Genomic DNA, 22,353 nt, shown 5'->3' on the forward strand with positions numbered 1-22,353 from the left:
TACAACACAAGACAGTGTAATCTGGGTATTAGACTGTTAGACGATTGCTATGGAGTTGCGCGTGTCATGGTCATCGCAACCTCGCTAGCTCGATGACTGTTCTCGGCCTACTGACTGTTATTCTTGTTCCTGTTGCACGTTTTTACTTCCGTCTGCTACCGAGATTAACCGACATTCGTATACAGAAAAACGCAATAATTTCTTTTTTTTTATTGTCTTTCTCTTTTTTTATGTATTTATTTTACGTTGCATCAACCACAAAGTTATGCTTTTATCATTGTTATTATTTATATTACTACATTGTTATATACTTATCATGTTTTTATTATTTACGTTTGCTCTATGAGAAAATGAATTTTATGTGCATTTTTATTTTCTGGTCTCTCTATATATGAATTAATGGGAAAATCAGTTCCAATAAAACATATTCTTACAATAATAGTTTCCTTCAATACATATAATACGTATTTGAAAATTTAATTACATAAATGTAATAGAGTAAGTTTAGAAAACTTTTACGTATACACTGCGCGTGTTACGTTCTATACTTAACTTGTACTTAATCGTCACGAATAGTTTTCTTGTACTTTTACCCAATATATTTAAGTTAATTGAAAGTTATGTGATGATATAATGATAACGCGCCACACAACGCGTTACATATATGAATTGTCTTGGATTCGAATGCTTAACAGGCATCCGAACAGTAAAATATACAAGCAACAAAGTTTTTATAACTATATATTGTTTAAGTATTTAAACGTTTTAACTACTACTTATACTACAAAAAAAATTAAGAAAAGAATTAATTTATATAAGAATTAATAGATTCTTTTATAACAGACCTTTTTAAATAATTAGTAAAATAATAAAGAAATAGATAAGTAGATAAAGAAATAGAATAAAAAAAATAACATGATTTCGTAAGACTGACTTTCGATGGAAATTGGTACTAATATTGGCTATCTGGTTCCGATTTTCAATCGATACACAGAAATATATAGAGATAAAACATTTGAAGATATGTATTCCAAAGAGAACGAAGGACGACACGGATGGCCGGCAAGAGAGTGGTACGGAAATTTGCGAGATCAACAAAGCGTCTACTGTTCATGAAATACCGACAAAAAAAGGATCTCTGATGCTGACATCGAACCGGGAACACATGCCGCGAAGAAGTCACTAGTACTATGATGATGATCAACACACTCTTGAAACTTACGGAGGGGCATTTTCTTTTGAAAAAAAGGCACACATATGTATTACGTTGTAGCAATGGAACTAAAGTTCTTGTACATACATTATTAATATGTATAGAGGCGTATATTATGCATATTTAAATGCAAAGTAACAATTCAGTTAAAGTTAATAAAATCCAAGAATTTCGGTTTTCATACTGTTAGAACTATATAATGAGAATTTTGTTTATTAATAACCTAGTTCCCTTGTCATTTTCAGATCCAGAGAAACCTAAAAATTAGTAATTGTCAACAAATTTTTCGAGTTTAAATTCACTGTAACAGTGTATTAAAAAATATATATATATACATGTACACATATTCGTATAACGATATAATAACGAAATAATAGATAAACATGGTATTTCCAAATTACATAATGTTAAAAAGAGTTAAAATTATTTATCACGAGTGGGACAACTTAGGTGAAGATATATAAGGATAAGAAAAGAAATAAAAGAGGAAACGATCGAAGGATCTTGTTAGGGCGAAGTTTTGAGCAAGTTCTCAATCGGCGCCGTTACTACCGACGAAATCAGCCTGATATTTATGCGCGCGCACACGAAACAGGGACAGAGTGCAGACGGGAAAAGGAATCGTATGGTAAGATAGAGTGGGACAATTCAAGAAATGAGATGCACATAGAAAGGTGCAGAGGAGAAAACCGTGCTACCGGCAAACTGAACGCTTTAATGCATGTCGAGCGTTTGCTCGGAACGCATCCGACAATACAGAAGAACGATATTTCACTTTCAAGTCAACGATTCCGACTCAAACTCAAACTGGCAACGACAAACAGATAAATTAAGAAAAAGATCGTGACAGTTTGAAAGATTGTGATATTTGTACGCGGAAACCAGTTCGTTTTATGGGAATTTTAAGAAGATGATCCGATTCGTCGATCTATGTGCGATTTTCTTTCTACTTCTGGTCATTCGGTTGGAGCAATTTTCTCTACAAAAGCGAGGTATCTTTCATGTTAAGAATTTTATTGGAAAATGAGTTTTTATTCCTAAAATCGATTTTATTGTATTAATTATTGATTTGTTTTTGGATGATAAATCTCGAGATAATCTGCAGCGTAGAGCCTGCATTCAAATGTAAATTTTTTATCTAGACTTAGATCTTTTTTTCGCTCCATTTACTACTAGCATAAACAATGCATTTTCTTCTATCTGCTATGTGGTTTCCATTTTATTTAATATGACGAGGAGAATGTACCTAGTTGTTAAAAAAGTAAACGATTAGATAATCTAAATCTATTAATCATACATTTTTCCTTCGAATCATGTTTTTAACGATACTTTTAATGATTTGTAGCTAGAAAGGAAGAAACGAAGAACTTAGAGGATTTCTTGTTTATCATTCAGACAGATGTATTTCCTATTTATTTTATCAATTTTATAAAAAGGAAAGAAATTTCGTGCAACACGGTTTCTTTCATCGATAACGGAGAATAAAGACAAATCTTCCAATTTTACTAGATGGCTATGATAAACACATAATGAGATAAAATGGGTCATGACTATGATGTATGTACATCAAAATGTTCAGCCTGATATTCTGATTAAAACAATATCTTAATCTTGAAGAATATTAATCTTTGAGTTATTTAATATGCCTAATAAGTATGTTTTAATCCAGCTAATTGTCTATTATGGGAAAGGAAATTAATTAAATTCTATTTATTTAAATATTAGATTCCTTATTCGTAGAGAGATGACAAACTGAATACGCGTTAGAGAGATCGCTTTCTTAGAATTGATAAGTGAATTGATATGAAGTTGACATGCGTAAAGTAACGTTCGGTAGATTTTTAGGATGGATAATTTACAGTTTAGAGATGTTCATGGTAGTATTAACGATGAGAAAGGATAGAGAAATTAAATAGAATGAATACTTAAGAGTAGAGAGACACGTAGTTCCGGGACCGAGAGTAAATAATAAACGAATAGTAACTACTTGCATAGCTTAGAATCTATCATATTTATAAATGAAAGATGAGTGTTCTTAATTTGTTAATGGAACATAATTATTTTTCAAACATATTTTGTCCTATTTGAAATAAATATTATCCATATAAATAACTCTAAAACGTTTAAATAAAGATAAGAATTTTTTTCTGGATTGAATTCGGAATTTATATAACTATGTAGTTAGTATCAAATATCGCTAAGCTAGAAAAATTTGCCGAATATCTAACTGGACAAATTGTAAAGTGCAAATTAAATAATAATAAAAAAAAAAAAAAATCGCAGAGATGTGACAGTCAGGAAGGGTTGCGTAGTTTTCCAATGAAATAACAAGGAAACATACGTATGCACTAGTTCCATTCTTATCATTAAACAAATTATGGTTTTGTTATTACTCAGTATGTATGGTCTTCATTGATTTATAGAGACTTCTAGCTAAACGCTGCAACAAGAATTGCTTTTACTACTGTATAGTAATGCATAGCACATAAAAATATATCCAAGCGAAAATAATGTAAGTATATCTCTCTTTATAAAAAGATAAGGAATATAATACTACAACAATATTAATTACTTTGAACGAAGGAATGAACGATAAATTAATATTTCCTTGTATTTATTTTGTATTTTTTGATATTTTCTAATATCAAATGTTAAAATTCACAGCGCATTTTAATATTAAAGAAATTTCGTATAAAGTCAGATGTTCGTATACATATGTACAGTATAACGTTTAGAAAGTTGATAATTAAATGCACTGAAAATGTTAAGAAATTTTCAATATTAGAAAATTTATTAGAATTGTGCAATTGTGATGTCACTGTAATATGTACTAATGACAGCAAATTCGAACTATAATCGTAATAAACTAGTAGCAATATGTTTATTAGGATTATATTGTTAATTCTTTATTAATAGTATAATGATAATGCAACGTTTTAGAAAACATTTAACAATATGTTTATTTCGCCTATTTCATGTATTATATCTGAAAAACTTAATTCGTATGACTCATGTGATTGAATTCGTTTAAAGATACAATAGAGTTAAATAGAGAGTACTCTATATTACATTATACATATTTACGAGTATATCAAGCATGCCATATTATTCAATCCAATCATTTAAGATCTACATTTAAAATCTTTTATTTAAAAATAAAAGTGTTGTTGTATGAATATGATAAGCACATAGATGAAATTGAATCCTGGTTAGCTTTTGTTTAGTTTAGTATAAAATTAAATTAGTAGGTTATAAGTTTTAAATAAAACTTATACATATGTATATACGAATAAATGTGGAATGTCATCAGTTGGTATATTTTTTGCATAATATACTAAATGTAATATATCTTACGAAACGAATTACGAGTAAAAATTAAATAACAAAGACTGGTAAGAAATAGTTGTCTATCTACAATTGTTCTTCTTATCGCTGTACATGTGGCAGCGTCAGAAAGGATTTTACGATTTCACAATAGACTTAAATTCTGTCGAGAGTTTGTGAAAACGATAGGCAAATAAGATATAATTTTACGTTATAAGTTTATCGTCAAAAATAATTATTTTTTATACTTTACACTTATTTCCATTCATAATGGTTTTAAAAATGATGATCGAAGCGGGAACAATAAAAGGGAGATTAACTATTAAAAATATAAAAATCGATGGAATAATTTGATATTTAACACTAAGCATTTTATAAAATTAAGAATAGACAAACCGATTTTCAGTTGTTTCAGGTAAAATTTATTAAATGTTTGAGATTACAAGTATTAAGATTTCTGATGCCTTAATTGTTTTAACGACGGAAACAGTTGTTATAATATAATATAACGTAAACATTTGGTGAAGTAATTTATATTCTCAAGGAAAATGAGAAAAAAAGGTTCAAGTTATGAAGAAGAAAGAATTATAAAGACCGATATAATTGTTATTAGAGAGATTTGTTAAGAGAAGTATATTTTGTTTGTGTAATAGAGGCGTTGTTCAGCGAAGCTAGGATGGAAGCAGAATTTGAAAAATGCTGTGGACTCGGTACTTCGTGGGCTTTGGAAGGCCTAAGGTGTGAAAAGTTCACAGGGCCGGTGTCTGGAGTGCCGACAGTCGAACAAGGTCTTTGCTTAGAGGCTGTGGACATCTGTTGCGTGAGAGCATATCACGAGGAACAATGCAAGAAAGGAAAATTAGATGCGCATGCTGGTTTAGCGTGTGTTTCTGATACCAAAAGTAAACGTTCAGGGCCGGGTGATTATCACCGTGACTGTTGCGAAGCTTGTAAACTGGGTAATTTACATATTCATATAATTTTTTGGTATTTATGTCTCTTTATTTTTTATTTATTTCTTTATATAGGAAGTATATTACGAATAATAATAGCAAAAATTTTTAGTAAAGAAAAAAGTATTTTCTTAACTATGATTTTATTTTTTCTCAATTTTAATATTTCATATCTTGAGATGCGCGATTATTATTGACTACATATTTATTTTGATCATATCGTTATTAGATCTAATAATCATTTTCTTTAGGTATATCGATCCATATTGAAACAGTACCACACAATTAATAGAAAAAAATTTAATAATTTAAATAACGGTGTCAAAATTATAATTTAATAATCCACATTAGAACCAGTGTTTTTTAATTCTGCCATTCTTTTTCTTTATTAATTATTCTTCGTTAATTTTGAAATTCCTTCAAAGGTATTTTAACTGGATCTATGGGACAAGGATGCGCTTTTAAGAAATTTACATTTGGGAATCCATGGGATCCTGCATTTTTGGAATGTTGTTACGAAGCGTCACCGAGTACAACATCAACTTCTACCACAGATCTTACAAAGGCAACGTCGTTCAGTGAGACTACCGATACTGAATCAACTTCATCTCCATCAACATCAACTTCTTCATTATCTACCGAAACATTGGCTTCGACGTCTTCTTCCCCATCGTTACCTACGCCTCGTAAGTAGAAATATTCAATAAAGTCCTATAAACTCCAAAATCGATCATGTTTTTTTTTATATTTAGTTACTACATTATGAAAGTCCATTATCAATCATTAAAATGATTGAAAAATACTGCTGAAGATCTCTATCCCAAAATATCTTGTCTTCTGTGTCCATATTTTATTTGTTTACAAGGTAATTTTTTATTACCTTACATTGAGAGTTCCTCGAGTGATTGTATCACAAAAAGAGTTTTGCTGTTTTTGCTGTCACTTGCGGCGGAGAAATTTATTATAACCGTATCTTTTAAAAGTATTTTAAGGAAGTAACAAGAAAACTGTTGTGTGATTAAAAATTAGTATCAAGTATTCATACGTGGAAATGTTTTAAAATTACAATCTCGAAGATAAATCAACGATTCACTTAGAAAGATATATTTAAATCTTTGCGGCATAGGAAAACAATTAGATGAAGTCACGAATAATATGTGATTGAGAAATAAATAAAAAATTCGACATTACTTGCCAGTCAATTTAAAATTAATATAACAACGATCATAACAGAAATTCAACGTCATAATATTAATTTACAGCATTAGATGACATCTGTCAACTTATGAAGGGATTATTGTGTTCTGACATTTGTGTCCCTACTCCAGGATCTTATTATTGCAAATGTTACGAAGGCTTTACTCTATTAGAAGATGGAAAAACTTGTAGTCAAGACTTACCTACTGACAGGTATAAAAGCTTTATAAGATATTTATAAATATACATATATTATATTTTACTTCTGCAAATTTTATAATATTGTTCATTTTGATAAATATTCAGCGTTAAAATTATTATATATATCTACTGAATTTATAAAATTAATTTACTATTCTATTTACTACTTAATTTAATTTACTATTAATTCATTTATCGAATATTTTACAAAAAAACAACATATTTTTGTTGTTCGATTATATTATGTCATTGTGCAATCGTATATGATCTAGATGCAAATCGAGCAATCCATGTGAACAACTCTGCACGGACAATGGAGTTGCAGTTACATGTAGCTGCAATCCCGATTACGTACTGGCGAAGGATAAACGTTCTTGTTTACCTAAATCATCGGAAAACAAAAGTACAATTCCTGAGGATGATAACGAGTTTTCATCTCTTTGTCCCACTGGTTATCGTTACAATGCTACGAATCAAGTGTGTGACGGTGAGTATTAGAGAGATATTTAAATTAAACTATTATTATTAATATTTCTTAAATGTCAATAAAGAGAACTAAAAATAACCATATTAACAATGAATTATTTTTATGAATTAATTTATAATATATATATATATATTATAAGTATATATATTATAAATATATATATAAGTTAATTTATATTATTTAATAATATATATATATATTATAAGTTAAGTTATAAATAAATAAATATATATATATATATATTGTATGTGCATACATATAATACATATAATATGTATTACAATGTAAATAAATGTAATACATATAATATATATATGGTAATACATTCTTCGAAGTTAAATTTGAATATCTAATTAATTTGTAGTAAGTAATAATTCATTTTATATCCTTTGACATTAAGTTCTTAATGTTTTATGAGTTCTAAATTCACTTTCAAGCATATTTTATGTTTGCTTAATGATATGAGCTTTATTTTTTTTTTTGTAATGATGCACTGCAATTTTGCTTGTGTCCTTGCTTACTTTTGTTGGCATTGTGTGTCCCACCGCTTAGACGTGAACGAGTGTATAGAAAAAGGAGCATGTCCTGGTCACTGCGAGAATAATATAGGATCTTACACGTGCACGTCCAAACATAAACTTGGATACGAAGAGGATACTTGTCCTCCTGGATACCAGTGGGAAGCCGCTACAGGTTTTTGTACAGGTTTGAATCTATTTAATTTTTTAATTGTTTAAGAGCACATTTTCAATTATTTATTTTATAATATCTATTTTCAATATATCTAATTTACATATCTAAATCTTTTGGATTGGATATATACGTATAAATAATTTATATATATAGTCTCTCGGCAAGTGTTCCAGAGTATCTACGTTATGTTCCATTACAAGGTTGAAATAATTCAGAGAACTTTTAGCTTCGATAACTTCCTAATGAATAAGTTTAAGACATAAGTATGTTAGTACTTTTATGTAGAGCACAAGGAACTGCATCGATTGCAGTTCAAAAATATAGGTTTCCACTTTAAAAAAGTGCAGTTGCATTTTTCTGATGCGCTGATGCACAAAGGTGCATAAAATTAGTCATATATTATGCACCGCCTGTTACTATTTCACTTCCCACTTATGACATCTTCTTCTATCCCTAACCGTTTAGGAGATTCGGCCTGTTCCAGTTGTGTGGAACACCCTGTATATATGTATATATATGTCGGAGATGGAAGGACACCGGAGCCTTCCCTTTGGAACTTTGGGTTTCATATATTCCGCTTCTTCCCCGTTTTTATTCTCTTGTGACACTCCGTTCTTCTATGTCCGTAAGTACCACAGCGGTAGCACTTAATCTGGGAATCTGATGGCCTGCCTCGTTTAGCTTCAGGGTCCGCCGATGCATTATTTGACAAAGGTGCCAGCCTCTTCCGCGCGCAAGAGAAAGCTCTCATTTCCTTATGGAATTGATCCCGGGTCTGGATATCATTCGTGAGTGTTATCCGTTCGATACGCGAGTCGTGTGAGATCAGTCGAAAGAGGACGATGGCGTTAATTTGTTCGACGTTGGTCAGATTTTCCCATCTCGCTGACAGGAGGGAGTGGAGGCGGTTACCGAAAGCCCCCGTGGATTCGTATTTCAGTGGTGGTTCATTGAGTACCCTAATTAGCGCCTCCATGCCACCATAACGCGCAAGAAAGGGTTTCGTAAATTTTGTCCAAGTAAGAGCGCTGACCGGTACTTGCGTAAGCCACTATGCTGCAGTACCCTCTAGAGTACGACTTATAGTAAGATATAACTCGTCGTCTTGTAGAAGCCTTTTTTCCATAATCACACTAACCATCGCGCACCACGCAGCCGGTTCGGCGCCCGCGATTTCAGGGTTAAAACGCGGTAGCGATAATTTTTCGGGTTCCGCACTCGATCTTTGCTCTCGCGGCTGAGTCAACTAGCGCACGATGGCCGCAAGCTGTTCCACCACTGTTATAAGCGGCCCTGATCCCACTTCTGATGTCGGGTCGGCGTTAGGATTGGGGTTGTGGGCGTTTGACGAATCTCTACTGGAATTAGCCATCGTTATGGTACAATGAATGACAGAGTTTATTAACACAAGTATGGATATAACAGATTTGACAATTAACTGCGACGATTAGGCACTCGTAACACTAATGACAATGGTCTTAGGTTCGATAACGAATCCGCGGTCAACGGGATAGCGAACCTTACTCTTCGTCAACGTCTAAGTTGCACTCAATCTTAGAACGTGGAGTAATCGCTGCGTGTAAGAACGATACTTCAATCGTTGATGAGATCGTACGAGAGAGTGTCTCTCCGTCACGGTGACGCTGTCAAGGAAAACTATGATGGGTGTGTCTAAGGGCACGAGGTCATCAGATTCGTGGAGAAAAGTCTTCGTTCAGAGGGTGAGGGAAGTTGACGTTACTGTTAATTGGTCAATTTCCATGGTGGTGGTTAGAGAAGGATGCTAGCCGCCCTTGAGGGAAAGTTGCTAGCGGGAAGCGTCTTTTGTGGGAAAAATAGATTTCTCCTATCTTCCCGTATTTGGGACAAAGACTGTCTGTTTGAAGGATTTTTTATAACTAAAACTTAAGATTTATAACGGGTCCTTCGGCTAGCTGAACGTGTACTGTGGAGATGCGTCGACATCTGGTAATCATCTTACCCGTAGGATAGGGTCTGCGTGTGACGAGTCACGGGACAGAAACCGTTGGAATGTTTACTGTCGCGTGCCGCTACAACTATTTCTTTTAAGGAGAGCTATACAATTAGTCCATGCCTTTGTTGGACAAAGCGTTCATCCCTTGACCGCGGCTATGTTCGGCGACTGGTTGTCGCCTCGAGCCCAAGCTCATTATCATAAATCTCGAACAAATACAATCGGGTTGAATGACGACAGTTGCTTAATTACGGCTATGGTAGAATCTAGATTACAGTATTAAAGAGTTTCCCCAAAGTTCCAAAGGGAAGGCTCCGGTGTCCTTCCATCTCCGACATATATATAATGTATGTATGCATATATATGCATACATAAGTATATTATTTAACCTATTCAGAATTACAAAGGATATATTTCACGTATATAAGTGATTTCTGTATATGAGTGTGTATGTTTTTTTATGTTTTAATAAGGTAATGTACGCGAAGATAATGTACTTCTCAGATTTATAAAGTACATGGTAAAATTTTCTATACATAGAAATGTGCTTGAAGTTGCTTTAATAAGTATCATTGATTTTAGCTTTAATACTACTAATACAAGTCATAAGTTATTATTCCTAGCGTTCTTTTACATAACGAATTCTTTTTTATTTATTTTACTATGGTAATATTAATAAATGAAGTATGATATTCTATACATATACAAAGAAGTCTTCCGTCTATATCGGATCTTAATCGTATTTATGCAGTTACTAGTGACGGTAATTATAGAAGTAAATGCTCTATAAATTGTTTGTAAGAAGATATTATCCTTTTTTAAAGTTTTTTGTAGCTGGCAATCTACAGTAAGTATGTATGTATGTATGTATGTATGTAGATTTTCTTTTAAAATTTATTTAATTTATTTTATATTTAAAGTACTTGAAACATTCGAGGATCAAGCATTTTATTGCTGTAAAACAATTACCAAATGTCATAGGTACTGTTATGGCGCAGCTTCCTAACTGAGTTAGAGTCGAAGAATGTGAAAATTTCTCGCAAGGAATCGATAAAATTTCCTAGAAAAATTGTTCGACTTCCGGATACCGTTCAGGTTTAGGAAGGCAAAGGTTTTGGGTTTTTAGATGTATATTCTTAACAAACTCGGTCCTTGACAAACAATATACAAGTTGTATACTCTATTATATTTGATGAATATGAATTACATGATGTTTGACGATGTATGAATGAACTCTTTCCGGCGATCACTCGATAGTTTTTATATCCCTGTTTGGTATGTGTTTCGAAACAGCGGCTGACATCAGAAGCGAAGTTCTGCTAGCCTTACAGAATGCTACTTAACGCAATGCTTTGAAATGAGGTTAAAGATGTGCCCAAGTGCCGATGCTGATATGAAGTGTTTCTGCATTTTTGGCTCCCTAATCTTTCCGAACTGTGCATAACAGTACATTGAAGAATTTAATTTTTATCTATTTTATCGATTTTTCATTTTTCAATTAATGTTTTGCAGTTATAATTTACTTTTTATTATATTATTACGAGTTTCGAGCAATGCGAAGGTATTTCGTGGGAATACCGTGGCAGTGTAATACGTGTACGGACGGAGCTGATGCGAGTTCAGGTAGCCGCCAGGATTATCATTTACGAGGACGAACCTGACGCTAAGTCAGTCAATTTTATGAACGAGTCCAATGCGAAATCGGGGAGTTAATGGCAAAGAGGTTGCAGACGAATTCGATGCGAAATCAAAGCCGAGGTGGTGTTAGAAAATTGAAGAAAGTGCAAACGAATCAGATGTGAGATCAGGGAGTCACGAGAGAGGTTTAGTTTTCATTGACGAATCCGATGGGAGATCGAGGAGCCACTGGCTTGGAAAAATTTATTCTGTATTGAGACGTGTGAACGAACCCGATGGAAAATCAGGGAGTCGGAGAAAATGTTAGTAAGGCTTCGTGTAACTTTGATTAGTAAAATGGAAGTACGTTTCACTATGTTGTACATTGTACGCTATACAGGATTGTGGGCTTGAATGTTAAGGTTTAAATAATTCGGTTACATTATTTTATGCATTAATTTATATAACACAGGTATATGTATTGCATTCAAGAGATTGTTACGTTACAAGTGGATATGTCGCAAATAAATGAGCGAAGATTAAGGATAGCTTGCAGAAATACCGCACAGAAGTAGAGTATTTAGACCGTCTCACGGATCCCCAAGGATTAACGTTGATCGAAAGAGAACTTTAACCCGATTCCACTATACTAGCTCTTAACGAACGTATTGCGAAGCAACACGATGACACTTTCTGTCCAAGGAGCACAATTTTTCGCCTCCTGATACATATACTGTGAAAATCTCGAAACTCTACGTGGCCAAGGTGGTTCAAGGAGTTTATAGTATGAATATGGAAAATGTATAGATTTCCGAGAACGGTAGCCACCAGATGTTTATCAGAACTGATATCCTAGTATAATCGCGGCTGTGCCTCATTGTTTAGATAAAATTCTGATAAAATTTAGATAAAAAGAAATTTTTGATAAGGACACCTTTGTTTCCGTTTCGTAGAATTGAAATAATGCAAGTGGAGGCCGGATGTTATTCATCTGTAACAATATTAATCAACTTTAACAAATTTGAGTTACATTAGATCAATGAGAATTTAGATTATCTTTGCAATTTTTTATTACGGCAAGAACATGTTATATCTATGTTAGCATTTGTAAATTGATATTTTATATAAAATACTATTTTGTGGACGTATATTATCAAATTTCAATGTTTTTTTTTCAGATATCGACGAGTGTCTTGTATTATTGAAACCATGCTCCGGAAAGAAAAATTTTTGTGTTAACACCCAAGGCAGTTTTAGCTGTCTAGAAATGAAGGGAATAAAATCTTGTCCCGCTGGATTTAAATTCAATAAATTGTCACAGCAATGCGAAGGTATTTATTGTATAATTTAAAATGTTAACTTAAAGGTGAAAACGTAAGGGTGAAACTTATCATAATGATACACACTTTTTGTGATTTCTTTGTAATAAAAAAGAAAGATATCAATCTACTCTTGTTTCCTTTTATAGATGTGAATGAATGTGTAGAAGGCATTCATAGCTGTTTGGAAGGTACAGAAGAATGTCGTAATATCGATGGTGCTTACGAATGTGATGTAAAATGTGATGAAGGATTTACTTACAGTGTTAATTTGGGTACCTGCATAGGTAATTATTTTCAAGCATTCTATGATTTATTAATGTGATTATTTCAATCGAATCGAATATTCAATCGAATATGTTTTACTTGTTTGATATTTCTAATGATAGGCTGTTTATTACATCAACAGGAAGTTTCTACTTCGATATTTTTATGCTCTTCTATAAATATGAGATATGTGCATGCATAAACTTTTTTTTATATCCTAATACTAATTAATTGAATGTTTGAAAATATTTTACCTCAAACGCTATTATGTGAATTTACGTTGATTCAGCATGTATCTTACTTGCATGTGAGTAAGAATTTATACACCTGTTTAATAATTTATCATTTCTTTATTTAGACAATTTTCTTTATCTTCTTAATCCTCTTTCCAAATCGATGCGTTATTTCTAACATGAAACAACCATTCCATACAATTTTTTGAATTTTAATCGAAAAATTAAAACGTATTGATTCTGTTAAAGATTACTACTGAAATATAATTTTTATTATGAACTATTGCACCCTTTTATTTATTCTGTTTATATTTATGTATTACATTCGTAGATGTGGATGAATGCTCTGGCTCGAATAATCCTTGTCCAAGTTCAAATACCACCTGCAAAAATATGGTAGGTGGTTACGAATGCTTGTCTCTGAATCATTCTGAATATCCGTTTTCAAATGATAAGTCATTGATTTGTCCTGCGGGATATAAGCCGATAAATGATTCCAGGGAAGCATGTATCGATGTGGACGAATGTAAAGAACAATTGCATTCGTGTGAAAATACAGAACAATGTGTTAATGACATAGGTAGTTATAGGTACGTTTTCTAAGAGATCGTTTCACATAACAATTTTATGCAACAATTAATAATATTAATCATCGATATGCGTACATATTTTTATTACATTTCAATTAATTAGATGCGAACCATTAAGTCACCAAGATGCGAATTTACGTGGAAAGGTTGAAGATATTCATGCTTATTCGTATAAAAGGGGACATAAATTACTAAGTTCAATCTTTCCGATTGTTAATGAAACAAGGAATTGCGAGAGAGGTTTCATATTTGATCAACGAAGTCTAGATTGTATCGGTATAAGAGTATTCAAATTTTGTTTATTTACTTATGTATTTTTTTCATGTGACCATTTTCATTAAAATAATTAACGTTCCGTTCGACAAAAACTTGATGTTATCTCTATTATATATATTATATCACATTATATCATGTTATATTATATTAATAAACTTAATCGATTGTTTTTAACTTTGTTATAAATTCTTCTTTCGGCAGATATCGATGAATGTAGCAATGGTTTATCAAATTGTGGAATCGCTGAACAATGCATAAATTTCAAAGGTGGATATAGATGTTCTCCAGTATGTCCGTCTGGTTTTCAATTATATAACAATAGTTATTACTCGAGTAAAGAATCTTGTCAAGATATAAACGAGTGTGCACTTGGATTACATTCTTGTAATGTATCGACTCACTTTTGTGTTAATACGAACGGTTCTTATATCTGTGAAGCATTTACAACAACAACAACAACAACAACAAGAGCAACAAGTTCAACAACAATTAACAGGCTATTAGATATTAAGAAGAACCATATAATGCAGGTATTGATTAATATATAAAATAAAATAAATAAATATGTTGTTCCTCTATTTTATTATAAATTCAAAATTTATTTTACATTAAATTTAAACATATTATGTATGTATATTCGTTTACATCTTTGTATTTTCTTCTTTAGTCTTTGTCACAAAGCTATTGCACACTTTAAATTTTCTGGATAACTAATGGCGTTTTCCTTTTACAGTTATAAATGATCTAAACTCTTAAAAAATATCCGTGTAATTTATTTTGTAGAATATGGATGCTCACGTACTTTCGGAACCGTGTAAACTCGGATATGCTAGAGATATAAAAAGCGGAGAATGTGTGGACATCGATGAGTGCGCAACGAGTCTGAGTTGTCGAGACTACGAGCAATGTCATAATAGCCCAGGCAGTTTTATGTGTTTGCCACTATGTACCACTGGCTGGTATTTTAATACAGCGACAAAGGGTTGTCAAGATGTCGACGAGTGTCTTTTAGGCAGACACGATTGTCCACAGGGCACTCATAAATGCGTTAACACAAACGGTTCCTTTTTGTGCGAGTTAATTCCGCCTTGCAGCAGCGGTTACAATCGATCTTTCAATGGTAGCTGTGTCGATATCGACGAGTGCTTGGAAAATCTGCACACTTGTCGATTAGAATTACACGAGTATTGTGTCAATAAAAACGGCAGCTTCGAATGTTTGACTAGATTACCGTCTTGTCCATCGGGTTATCAATACTCCTTAACTACTAAACGATGCGAAGATATCGACGAATGCGTTCGTGGCCAATACAAATGTGATACTAGACTTTTTGAAAAATGCTTCAATCTACCTGGAACTTACAGGTCTACATTATTAACTTAATATTTTGAATTTTAAGTTTTACAGCATTACATCAGGAAAAAAAGAAATTAAGATGTATTTCAATCTACAACATAGTCACCGTTATTTTCTAGCTTTTTAGTTCATAGAAATTAAATAATTTTTGTGAATAATATGTATCTATTAACAAACGTATACAAATGCGCACGATCTTGCGAAGTGCTTTAAAATTTTTAGCGAATTTTCTTTTTTATTTACATGATTTTATTATATAATATGACCATTATGTAATCGAGGAATTTATTTAAGCACATAATGTGGTTAAATAATTCTATAAAATTAATAAATCGTATCCGTATCGTAATGTGTTTAGATGTGAAAGACCTACATCGTTTGAGCAGCGTCAACGTCAGAAACCTGCTTGTCCTTCCGGCTTCAGATATCATCCTCGACTAAGAAGGTGCACAGGTATATTTTACTACATTTTAATTTTCGAATTGAATTTACTTAAAATTGTTGTTAAAGTACCATAATATTCTATCCCCCCTCTCTCTCTCTCTCTCTCTTTCTCTCTCCCTCTAAATAAAACAAAAATTAATTTGTACATAATTTTCATTTTAATTTTTTTTTAAACATATGAAATTAATAGAATAACTTATAAATTAATTTGTAATGATTTATAACTTTTTTCAGAATGGGAATTGACAAGTTTTGAATTGAACGTCGAAAGTTTGATATATTACGAAATATTTTAAAACAGTATCCTTGTTCGCTTATTGCATGTGAAGCATAGTGTACGGTTTACGCTCATTTTTGTTATAATGTGCATATTATTTTCGTAATATAATATAGTATAGTAACTCGTGATATGTTTTGTTATTGCTCGTTTGATGTGTGCAAGTGTTATAAGATTGCGATAAAATTCCGTCAATGATCAATTCCATTTCATTTACTTATAATTAACATCAATTTGTTAAATTTCTTGACTAAACATGAAGTGAAAGCATGTAGCATGTATTATAATGGTCATTTAATATACTTAATAGGTATTATAGCAAAAGTAATTTTTTAACAATCATCGCGTTATGTAACTTGCCATGGATTCGTATATAAACAGCAACATACTTACAAATAATTTATTTTAAATAATCATTGTTATTAAAACTTTATTTTCATGCCAGAGTAGTCCAACGATAACTATATTTTGTACAGTTATAGTAATTATTTACTACTTGCTTATTATTAGACGTGTTAGAATTATAAACAAATAAAAAAGTAACTATTATTATTCAACTTCATTGACAGTTTTATTGCAAAAACGTTAAATATTTTGAATCTTTCGAAAAATTATTGATGAGAGATAAATTATCGTATTTGATAGATATCGACGAATGCGCGGAAGGTTTGGACTCTTGCGTAGGTGAAGTTTGCTATAATCAACCGGGTGGTTATAGTTGCGCAACACCTCCGAAGCCGAGAATCAGGAAACCGCCTACGACAGCCTTACCAGCACCATCAAACAAAAAGTGTATCCCTGGAACGAAATTCGTTAAGAATCGTTGTGTCGACATCGACGAATGTAAGGAAATAGATGATGCGTGTAGTAGCAACGAGGACTGCATTAATACCATGGGAAGCTACATGTGCGAATGCAGAATTGGTTTTAGGCGTGAGAATTTAACTCAAGCCTGTGTGGACATTAACGAATGTCAAACGCAGGTAAAATACATATTTCCGACGATAGTATTAACCATCAATGTCAATGAAGCTTATAAGTTTTATGGAAGATTTATAGAATTATAGAACCAAAACTTATATTCAACATCGGCATATGCATTTTACGAGTAAAATAAAATAAATAAAAATTCGCTTTCAATACGAATAACTTATTCTTTGTACGATAAAAAAGAATTACTTAGTGATATCTTCAATTTATATTCGATATTGCGTTAAGAAAGTTGTATCAAAAAGCTATCAGTATGTTTCTTAAAGAAGTGTTTTCAATGTGTTTTTAATTTTTATAATCATTTCACTCACTTCATCACATGTTACAAGTCGACGCAAAATTTCGGAGCATGTTCATCATTTTTCTTTAGGCAATGTTACAGATAATCATTATTGTCAAAAATCGAGAAAAGTAAGCAAAAATTGTTATTTTCAATTGCGATTATTGCAAATTAAACAATTCGATAAAAATGAGATTTAAATAAACGTGACAATAAATGTGAACATTTTCTTACAGGAAGATAGCTGTTTGCAAGGTCAAAGGTGCGATAATACTATAGGTAGCTACACTTGCACTCGATATCTATCGTGTGGTACAGGATATACTCTGAATGCCGCCACTGAGATTTGCGAAGACGACGACGAGTGTCTACTCGGTACACACGACTGCGGACCGGGTTATCAATGCAGGAACACACTTGGCTCTTATCGATGCGATCGTAACCCACGTATGCCGGGACCACAGGCTCGTATTGATATCCCAACGACGCTAATGACAACCACGACCAGTAAATCAACATCCACATCCACATCCACATCCATATCTACAGCCGTTACTCCTACTTCATTAACTATCCCGGGAAAGGGAACGTATAGTTGTCTACGTGGATTTGAGATTGGTTCTGGAGGAAAATGCGTGGATATAGACGAATGTCAGAAAGATCCGAACATTTGTGGCAGAACAATGCGATGTGTGAACACTCTTGGATCTTATAGGTACATCAATACGTTGGTCAATCTATTTTTTACAATTTAGCAAATTATTTTAATACGTAATATACAATTTAGAACGTAAAAACTGCGCTGCAATTTTCAGTTCAATTCCCCAATAATTGTTTAATAATGAAATTTCAGATGTATATTCAAAGTAATATGCAGTAATGGGTTTACTTTAGATCCAACATCAGGGCAATATTGTGTTGACATAGATGAATGCGCGAATGGTACTCACGAATGTACTCCGGATCAAACATGCGAAAATACAGTCGGTTCTTTTCGATGTAACTGCGAAAGTGGTTTTGAAAATATCGGTGGTTTTGCTGGCGGTAATTGTCAAGTGAGTTATTCACATTAATTTTATTTCCAATGCTGGAAGAATTTCACTTTTCACATGTTTATCTTTCCTAGCTATTATGTTTTATCACTTAAAATAATTATTTATAATTAATTATGATTTAAATACGCGAGTGAATCAGCAAGTGACACCTACTCGTAAGATGTGATCATATATATTGAAAAACGATAATTGGTTTATGTTGATAATAGAAAAGAATTTTTTCATTCATTCGTATCTTTTGTTAAAATAAAGGAACAGCGTAATTTTATTCATTCATCCCTTTACTTATTAGGGAAAGTATTTTTATTATTAATTATTGTTAATAAGATGATGAAATCTCTAAAAATTTTAGGATATTGACGAGTGCCAAAGGACCCCTGGTTTGTGTCAACATATGTGTTTCAACGTGTGGGGTAATTACAGATGTGCCTGTAAACCCGGATTCAGATTAAACGCTGATAATCGTTCTTGCACAGACATCGATGAATGTACAGAGTTCAAAAATAACAACTTGTGTGTAGGAATTTGTGAAAATACACCAGGAAGTTATGCTTGTAAATGTCCAGATGGTTACAAACTCGGACTTAACGGCCGTACTTGCGAAGGTATGCTTGTTGTTATCTTCAAATTGTTAAATTATATTATGTAAAAATTTCCATCCTTAACTGTTAAAGGTTCGACGAGTAAAACGTATTGCATGCTCTATGAGAACTCTCAAGGTCGTTTATTAAGGCGTGTTCTACCTCCATTATCTCGTTGTTATGTACTTATAATTTGTACTTGACCTAGTCATCGAAAATGTGGGTCATTAGTTGAATCTCAAGTTGCTTCGTCTGTCCTTGACTTTCCTTTGATGATAAAATTGATAACACACGTGATTTTTGTAATTTATTTTAAATTTAATTCTTTGTTACCTTCTCCAAGATATTGACGAGTGTCAGGCAGGACCTGTCTGTAGAGGAGCAGATGAAATTTGTCACAACACTAGAGGTGGTTATCGTTGCAATAAAATAAACTGTCCCGTGGGATATCACCGTGATCATGAAAGAAAAAAGTAAGTACATTGGTTTCTACGATATCGATACCTTATATTACTTATTACGTAATATACATATGTATATGTCTGTATATGTTAGCGTTCAATGTCATATTGTTCTACATAAAAATAACGACTAATATGACACATGTGATTGTTACGACGGTATTCTTTTCTTTGAATATGAGTCAAGTAAAACAAACTGATTTGCTCCGTAAGCAACGTAGTTCCATATACAGGACACATAAAAACATTAAAAATCGATAATATATGTGATTGTGAAAACATAATTTAACATATGTAATATTTTTTACTAAATTCTACTAGCTTTTTTTCAATTTATTAATCAATTTTAACTTACCGAATCCGCCGCATATATAATACGTATGTATATGCATATCATGTAGATAATTTATGAAAATAATAACATATAATACATATATACATAACATAATTAAGTAACTTTTGTGTAAACCAATTATATAACGGATTACTAAAATTTCAGCCGATGCGTGAAATCGTGGCCGTGCCATATCAACGATTCACCTTGCCTTAGACAACCATCGCATTATTCATACAATTTCATTACTCTTGTGAGCATGTTACCAATTGCACCTAACAGACCGGAAGAACTATTTAAAATGAAGGGATATCATCTGCCAAGCTCGACCATACAATTCAGTATGGCATTCCTGGAAGCGCGTGCACCACCTGGGGTGCAACGCGCCACAGAATCATGTTTCGCATTGAGAAGGCCTGCACCAGCACAGGTTGTTTTGGTAATGACACGAACTATACAAGGCCCCCAGGAAATCGAACTCGATTTAAGTATGGAAGTTTATCATAATACGATCTTTACCGGAAGTGCAGTAGCAAAAATTATAATTTTCGTTTCTCAATACGAATTTTAACAACGCTTCGATTTAAAAAGGCAAATGCGTAATTATCGACAAATTGTCGCGTATTTCGATTCATATTTGTATTGACAAATTTTTTTTGGTACAGTTTTCATTATATTGCTAATATTTTATTTTAATTATTCTAAAGTTACTTCCATATCTCCACTCTTATTTTAGATTATAATTTCCTAACCCAAGTTTAAGGAAGCAAGGTATTATATTCGTAAATGTAACTAAGATTTAAATATAATATCATTTTATAATACGTTCTTTAAAAAAAAAAGAGTATTTCTCATATTCTTAAACTGTCACAAAGTAATTATATTATATATTTGTTACTAGTTTGTTATATCTACCGTACGGTGTTTTCATTGCAACTTTCCACAGAAATTTTCAGTATCTTTTCACTTTTAATTTCCAACATGCAAAAAGAAGTATCCAAGGCGGGCAACAATAGCTGTAGAAAATGTAAAATGAATCATAACGAATGGAACAATAATTTTACATTGTATTTTCGGTAAATAAATCGATTTATATGTACATAGGGTATATGTGAGTTCGAACACGTAAGAAAGCGAAATAAAATCACATTAATCGTTCTAAATTAACTTTCTCCACGTTATTGTACTTTGTAAATATGTACCTTATCAAAATCGCAGTTTTATAACACGTTTCAATAACGAAACGTTTCTTTTCGCTATATTTAACAATAAATCTATCGCTAGTGATCATACTTTATGTACGTATACAGCAATTTTCAAAAGAATCGATCATACTCACTATATCTAGTTGTCTAATTGTAAGTCAAAAGTAACAAGATTTCTAAAATATTTACGCAATTATTATAATGTACATATGTAATTACATATGGTGGTATATACCATATACCATATGTATATACATATTATATCGTCCATATTAGATTTAAAAAATTCTGCATACCTACATATAATACGAGCATGTAAATATACGTGTATTCTTTTGCTGCACACCTAAATATTTGATTATTCCTTTTTCCCTTATGAGATGTATAACCTAATGCTAACGAATTAGAGATCTTTAGCATTCACTGCTATTAATAAAACAGCCACAGCATGGTTAGCGGTGGAAAATATCAATAAAAAATAAAATATAGCTAACAGAATATACATAATTGCGTGTCAATCTAAATTAATATAACTCTACTTATAACCTATAAACGCGTAAGTCTCCATCAGCAATAATATTATACGTGAGATCCGTATTAACGAGTTCCTATGTCAATAGATAATAGATGCTTCCCATTCTTTAAACTCATCATAATATTTTTATAATATACAAGCTCCAGTTGTGACTTCGTGCTTAATGACATTTTCTAAAAATTAATCTTCTCTTAAGTGCTCGTACATGTACATTTTATTTCAATTGCCATTTCATTTACAGTAAAAGCATTTTAAATCGCTATGTTTCATAAATGCATACTACTATCTATTCTGCACATAAAAAAAATTCAATATTGATATACATATTTTTAACAAGCTAGCGTAGGTGATGGTATCCAACTTTCAAGGAAAGCATCCAATGGTAGATTTTATAAAGTAATTCTAAACTGCTTTTATAGTAGTTGTACATCAATAGCTATTAACAAGTATACTTATGGTAAAACTTATAACATATGTGTATGTGTGTATA

General features: G+C 32.1%; 1 protein-coding gene across 2 annotated transcripts; it reads left to right on the forward strand.

The window, feature by feature from the left end:
- Window positions 1-1,764: 1,764 nt before the first annotated feature.
- LOC100647827 (fibrillin-1) lies at window positions 1,765-21,679 on the forward strand. Of its 2 annotated transcripts, XM_003402183.4 has the most exons (19): window positions 1,765-2,205; window positions 5,191-5,496; window positions 5,916-6,176; window positions 6,753-6,900; window positions 7,161-7,375; window positions 7,928-8,080; window positions 12,839-12,991; window positions 13,129-13,266; window positions 13,811-14,069; window positions 14,173-14,345; window positions 14,547-14,875; window positions 15,129-15,709; window positions 16,060-16,154; window positions 17,068-17,405; window positions 17,929-18,407; window positions 18,546-18,747; window positions 19,100-19,352; window positions 19,672-19,801; window positions 20,289-21,679. In XM_003402183.4, exons 1-19 carry the CDS (start codon window positions 2,124-2,126, stop codon window positions 20,692-20,694), a joined length of 4,701 nt encoding a protein of 1,566 aa, XP_003402231.2. In that variant the 5' UTR covers window positions 1,765-2,123; the 3' UTR covers window positions 20,695-21,679. The 2 variants fall into 2 exon arrangements, with proteins under 2 accessions (XP_003402231.2, XP_048265733.1); XM_048409776.1 differs by lacking the exon at window positions 7,928-8,080 and having other exon boundaries at window positions 1,767-2,205.
- The last annotated feature ends 674 nt before the right edge of the window (window positions 21,680-22,353 follow it).

Source organism: Bombus terrestris, chromosome 2, assembly GCF_910591885.1.
Source record: "Bombus terrestris chromosome 2, iyBomTerr1.2, whole genome shotgun sequence".
Taxonomy (NCBI): domain Eukaryota; kingdom Metazoa; phylum Arthropoda; class Insecta; order Hymenoptera; family Apidae; genus Bombus; species Bombus terrestris.

Coding starts and splice junctions, on each gene's coding strand:
- LOC100647827 (XM_003402183.4), top strand. CDS start 2,124: ATGATCCGATTCGTCGATCTATGTGCGATTTTCTTTCTACTTCTGGTC. Junction 2,206..5,190: donor ATTTTCTCTACAAAAGCGAG/GTATCTTTCATG, acceptor TTTGTGTAATAG/AGGCGTTGTTCAGCGAAGCT. Junction 19,353..19,671: donor TAACGGCCGTACTTGCGAAG/GTATGCTTGTTG, acceptor ACCTTCTCCAAG/ATATTGACGAGTGTCAGGCA.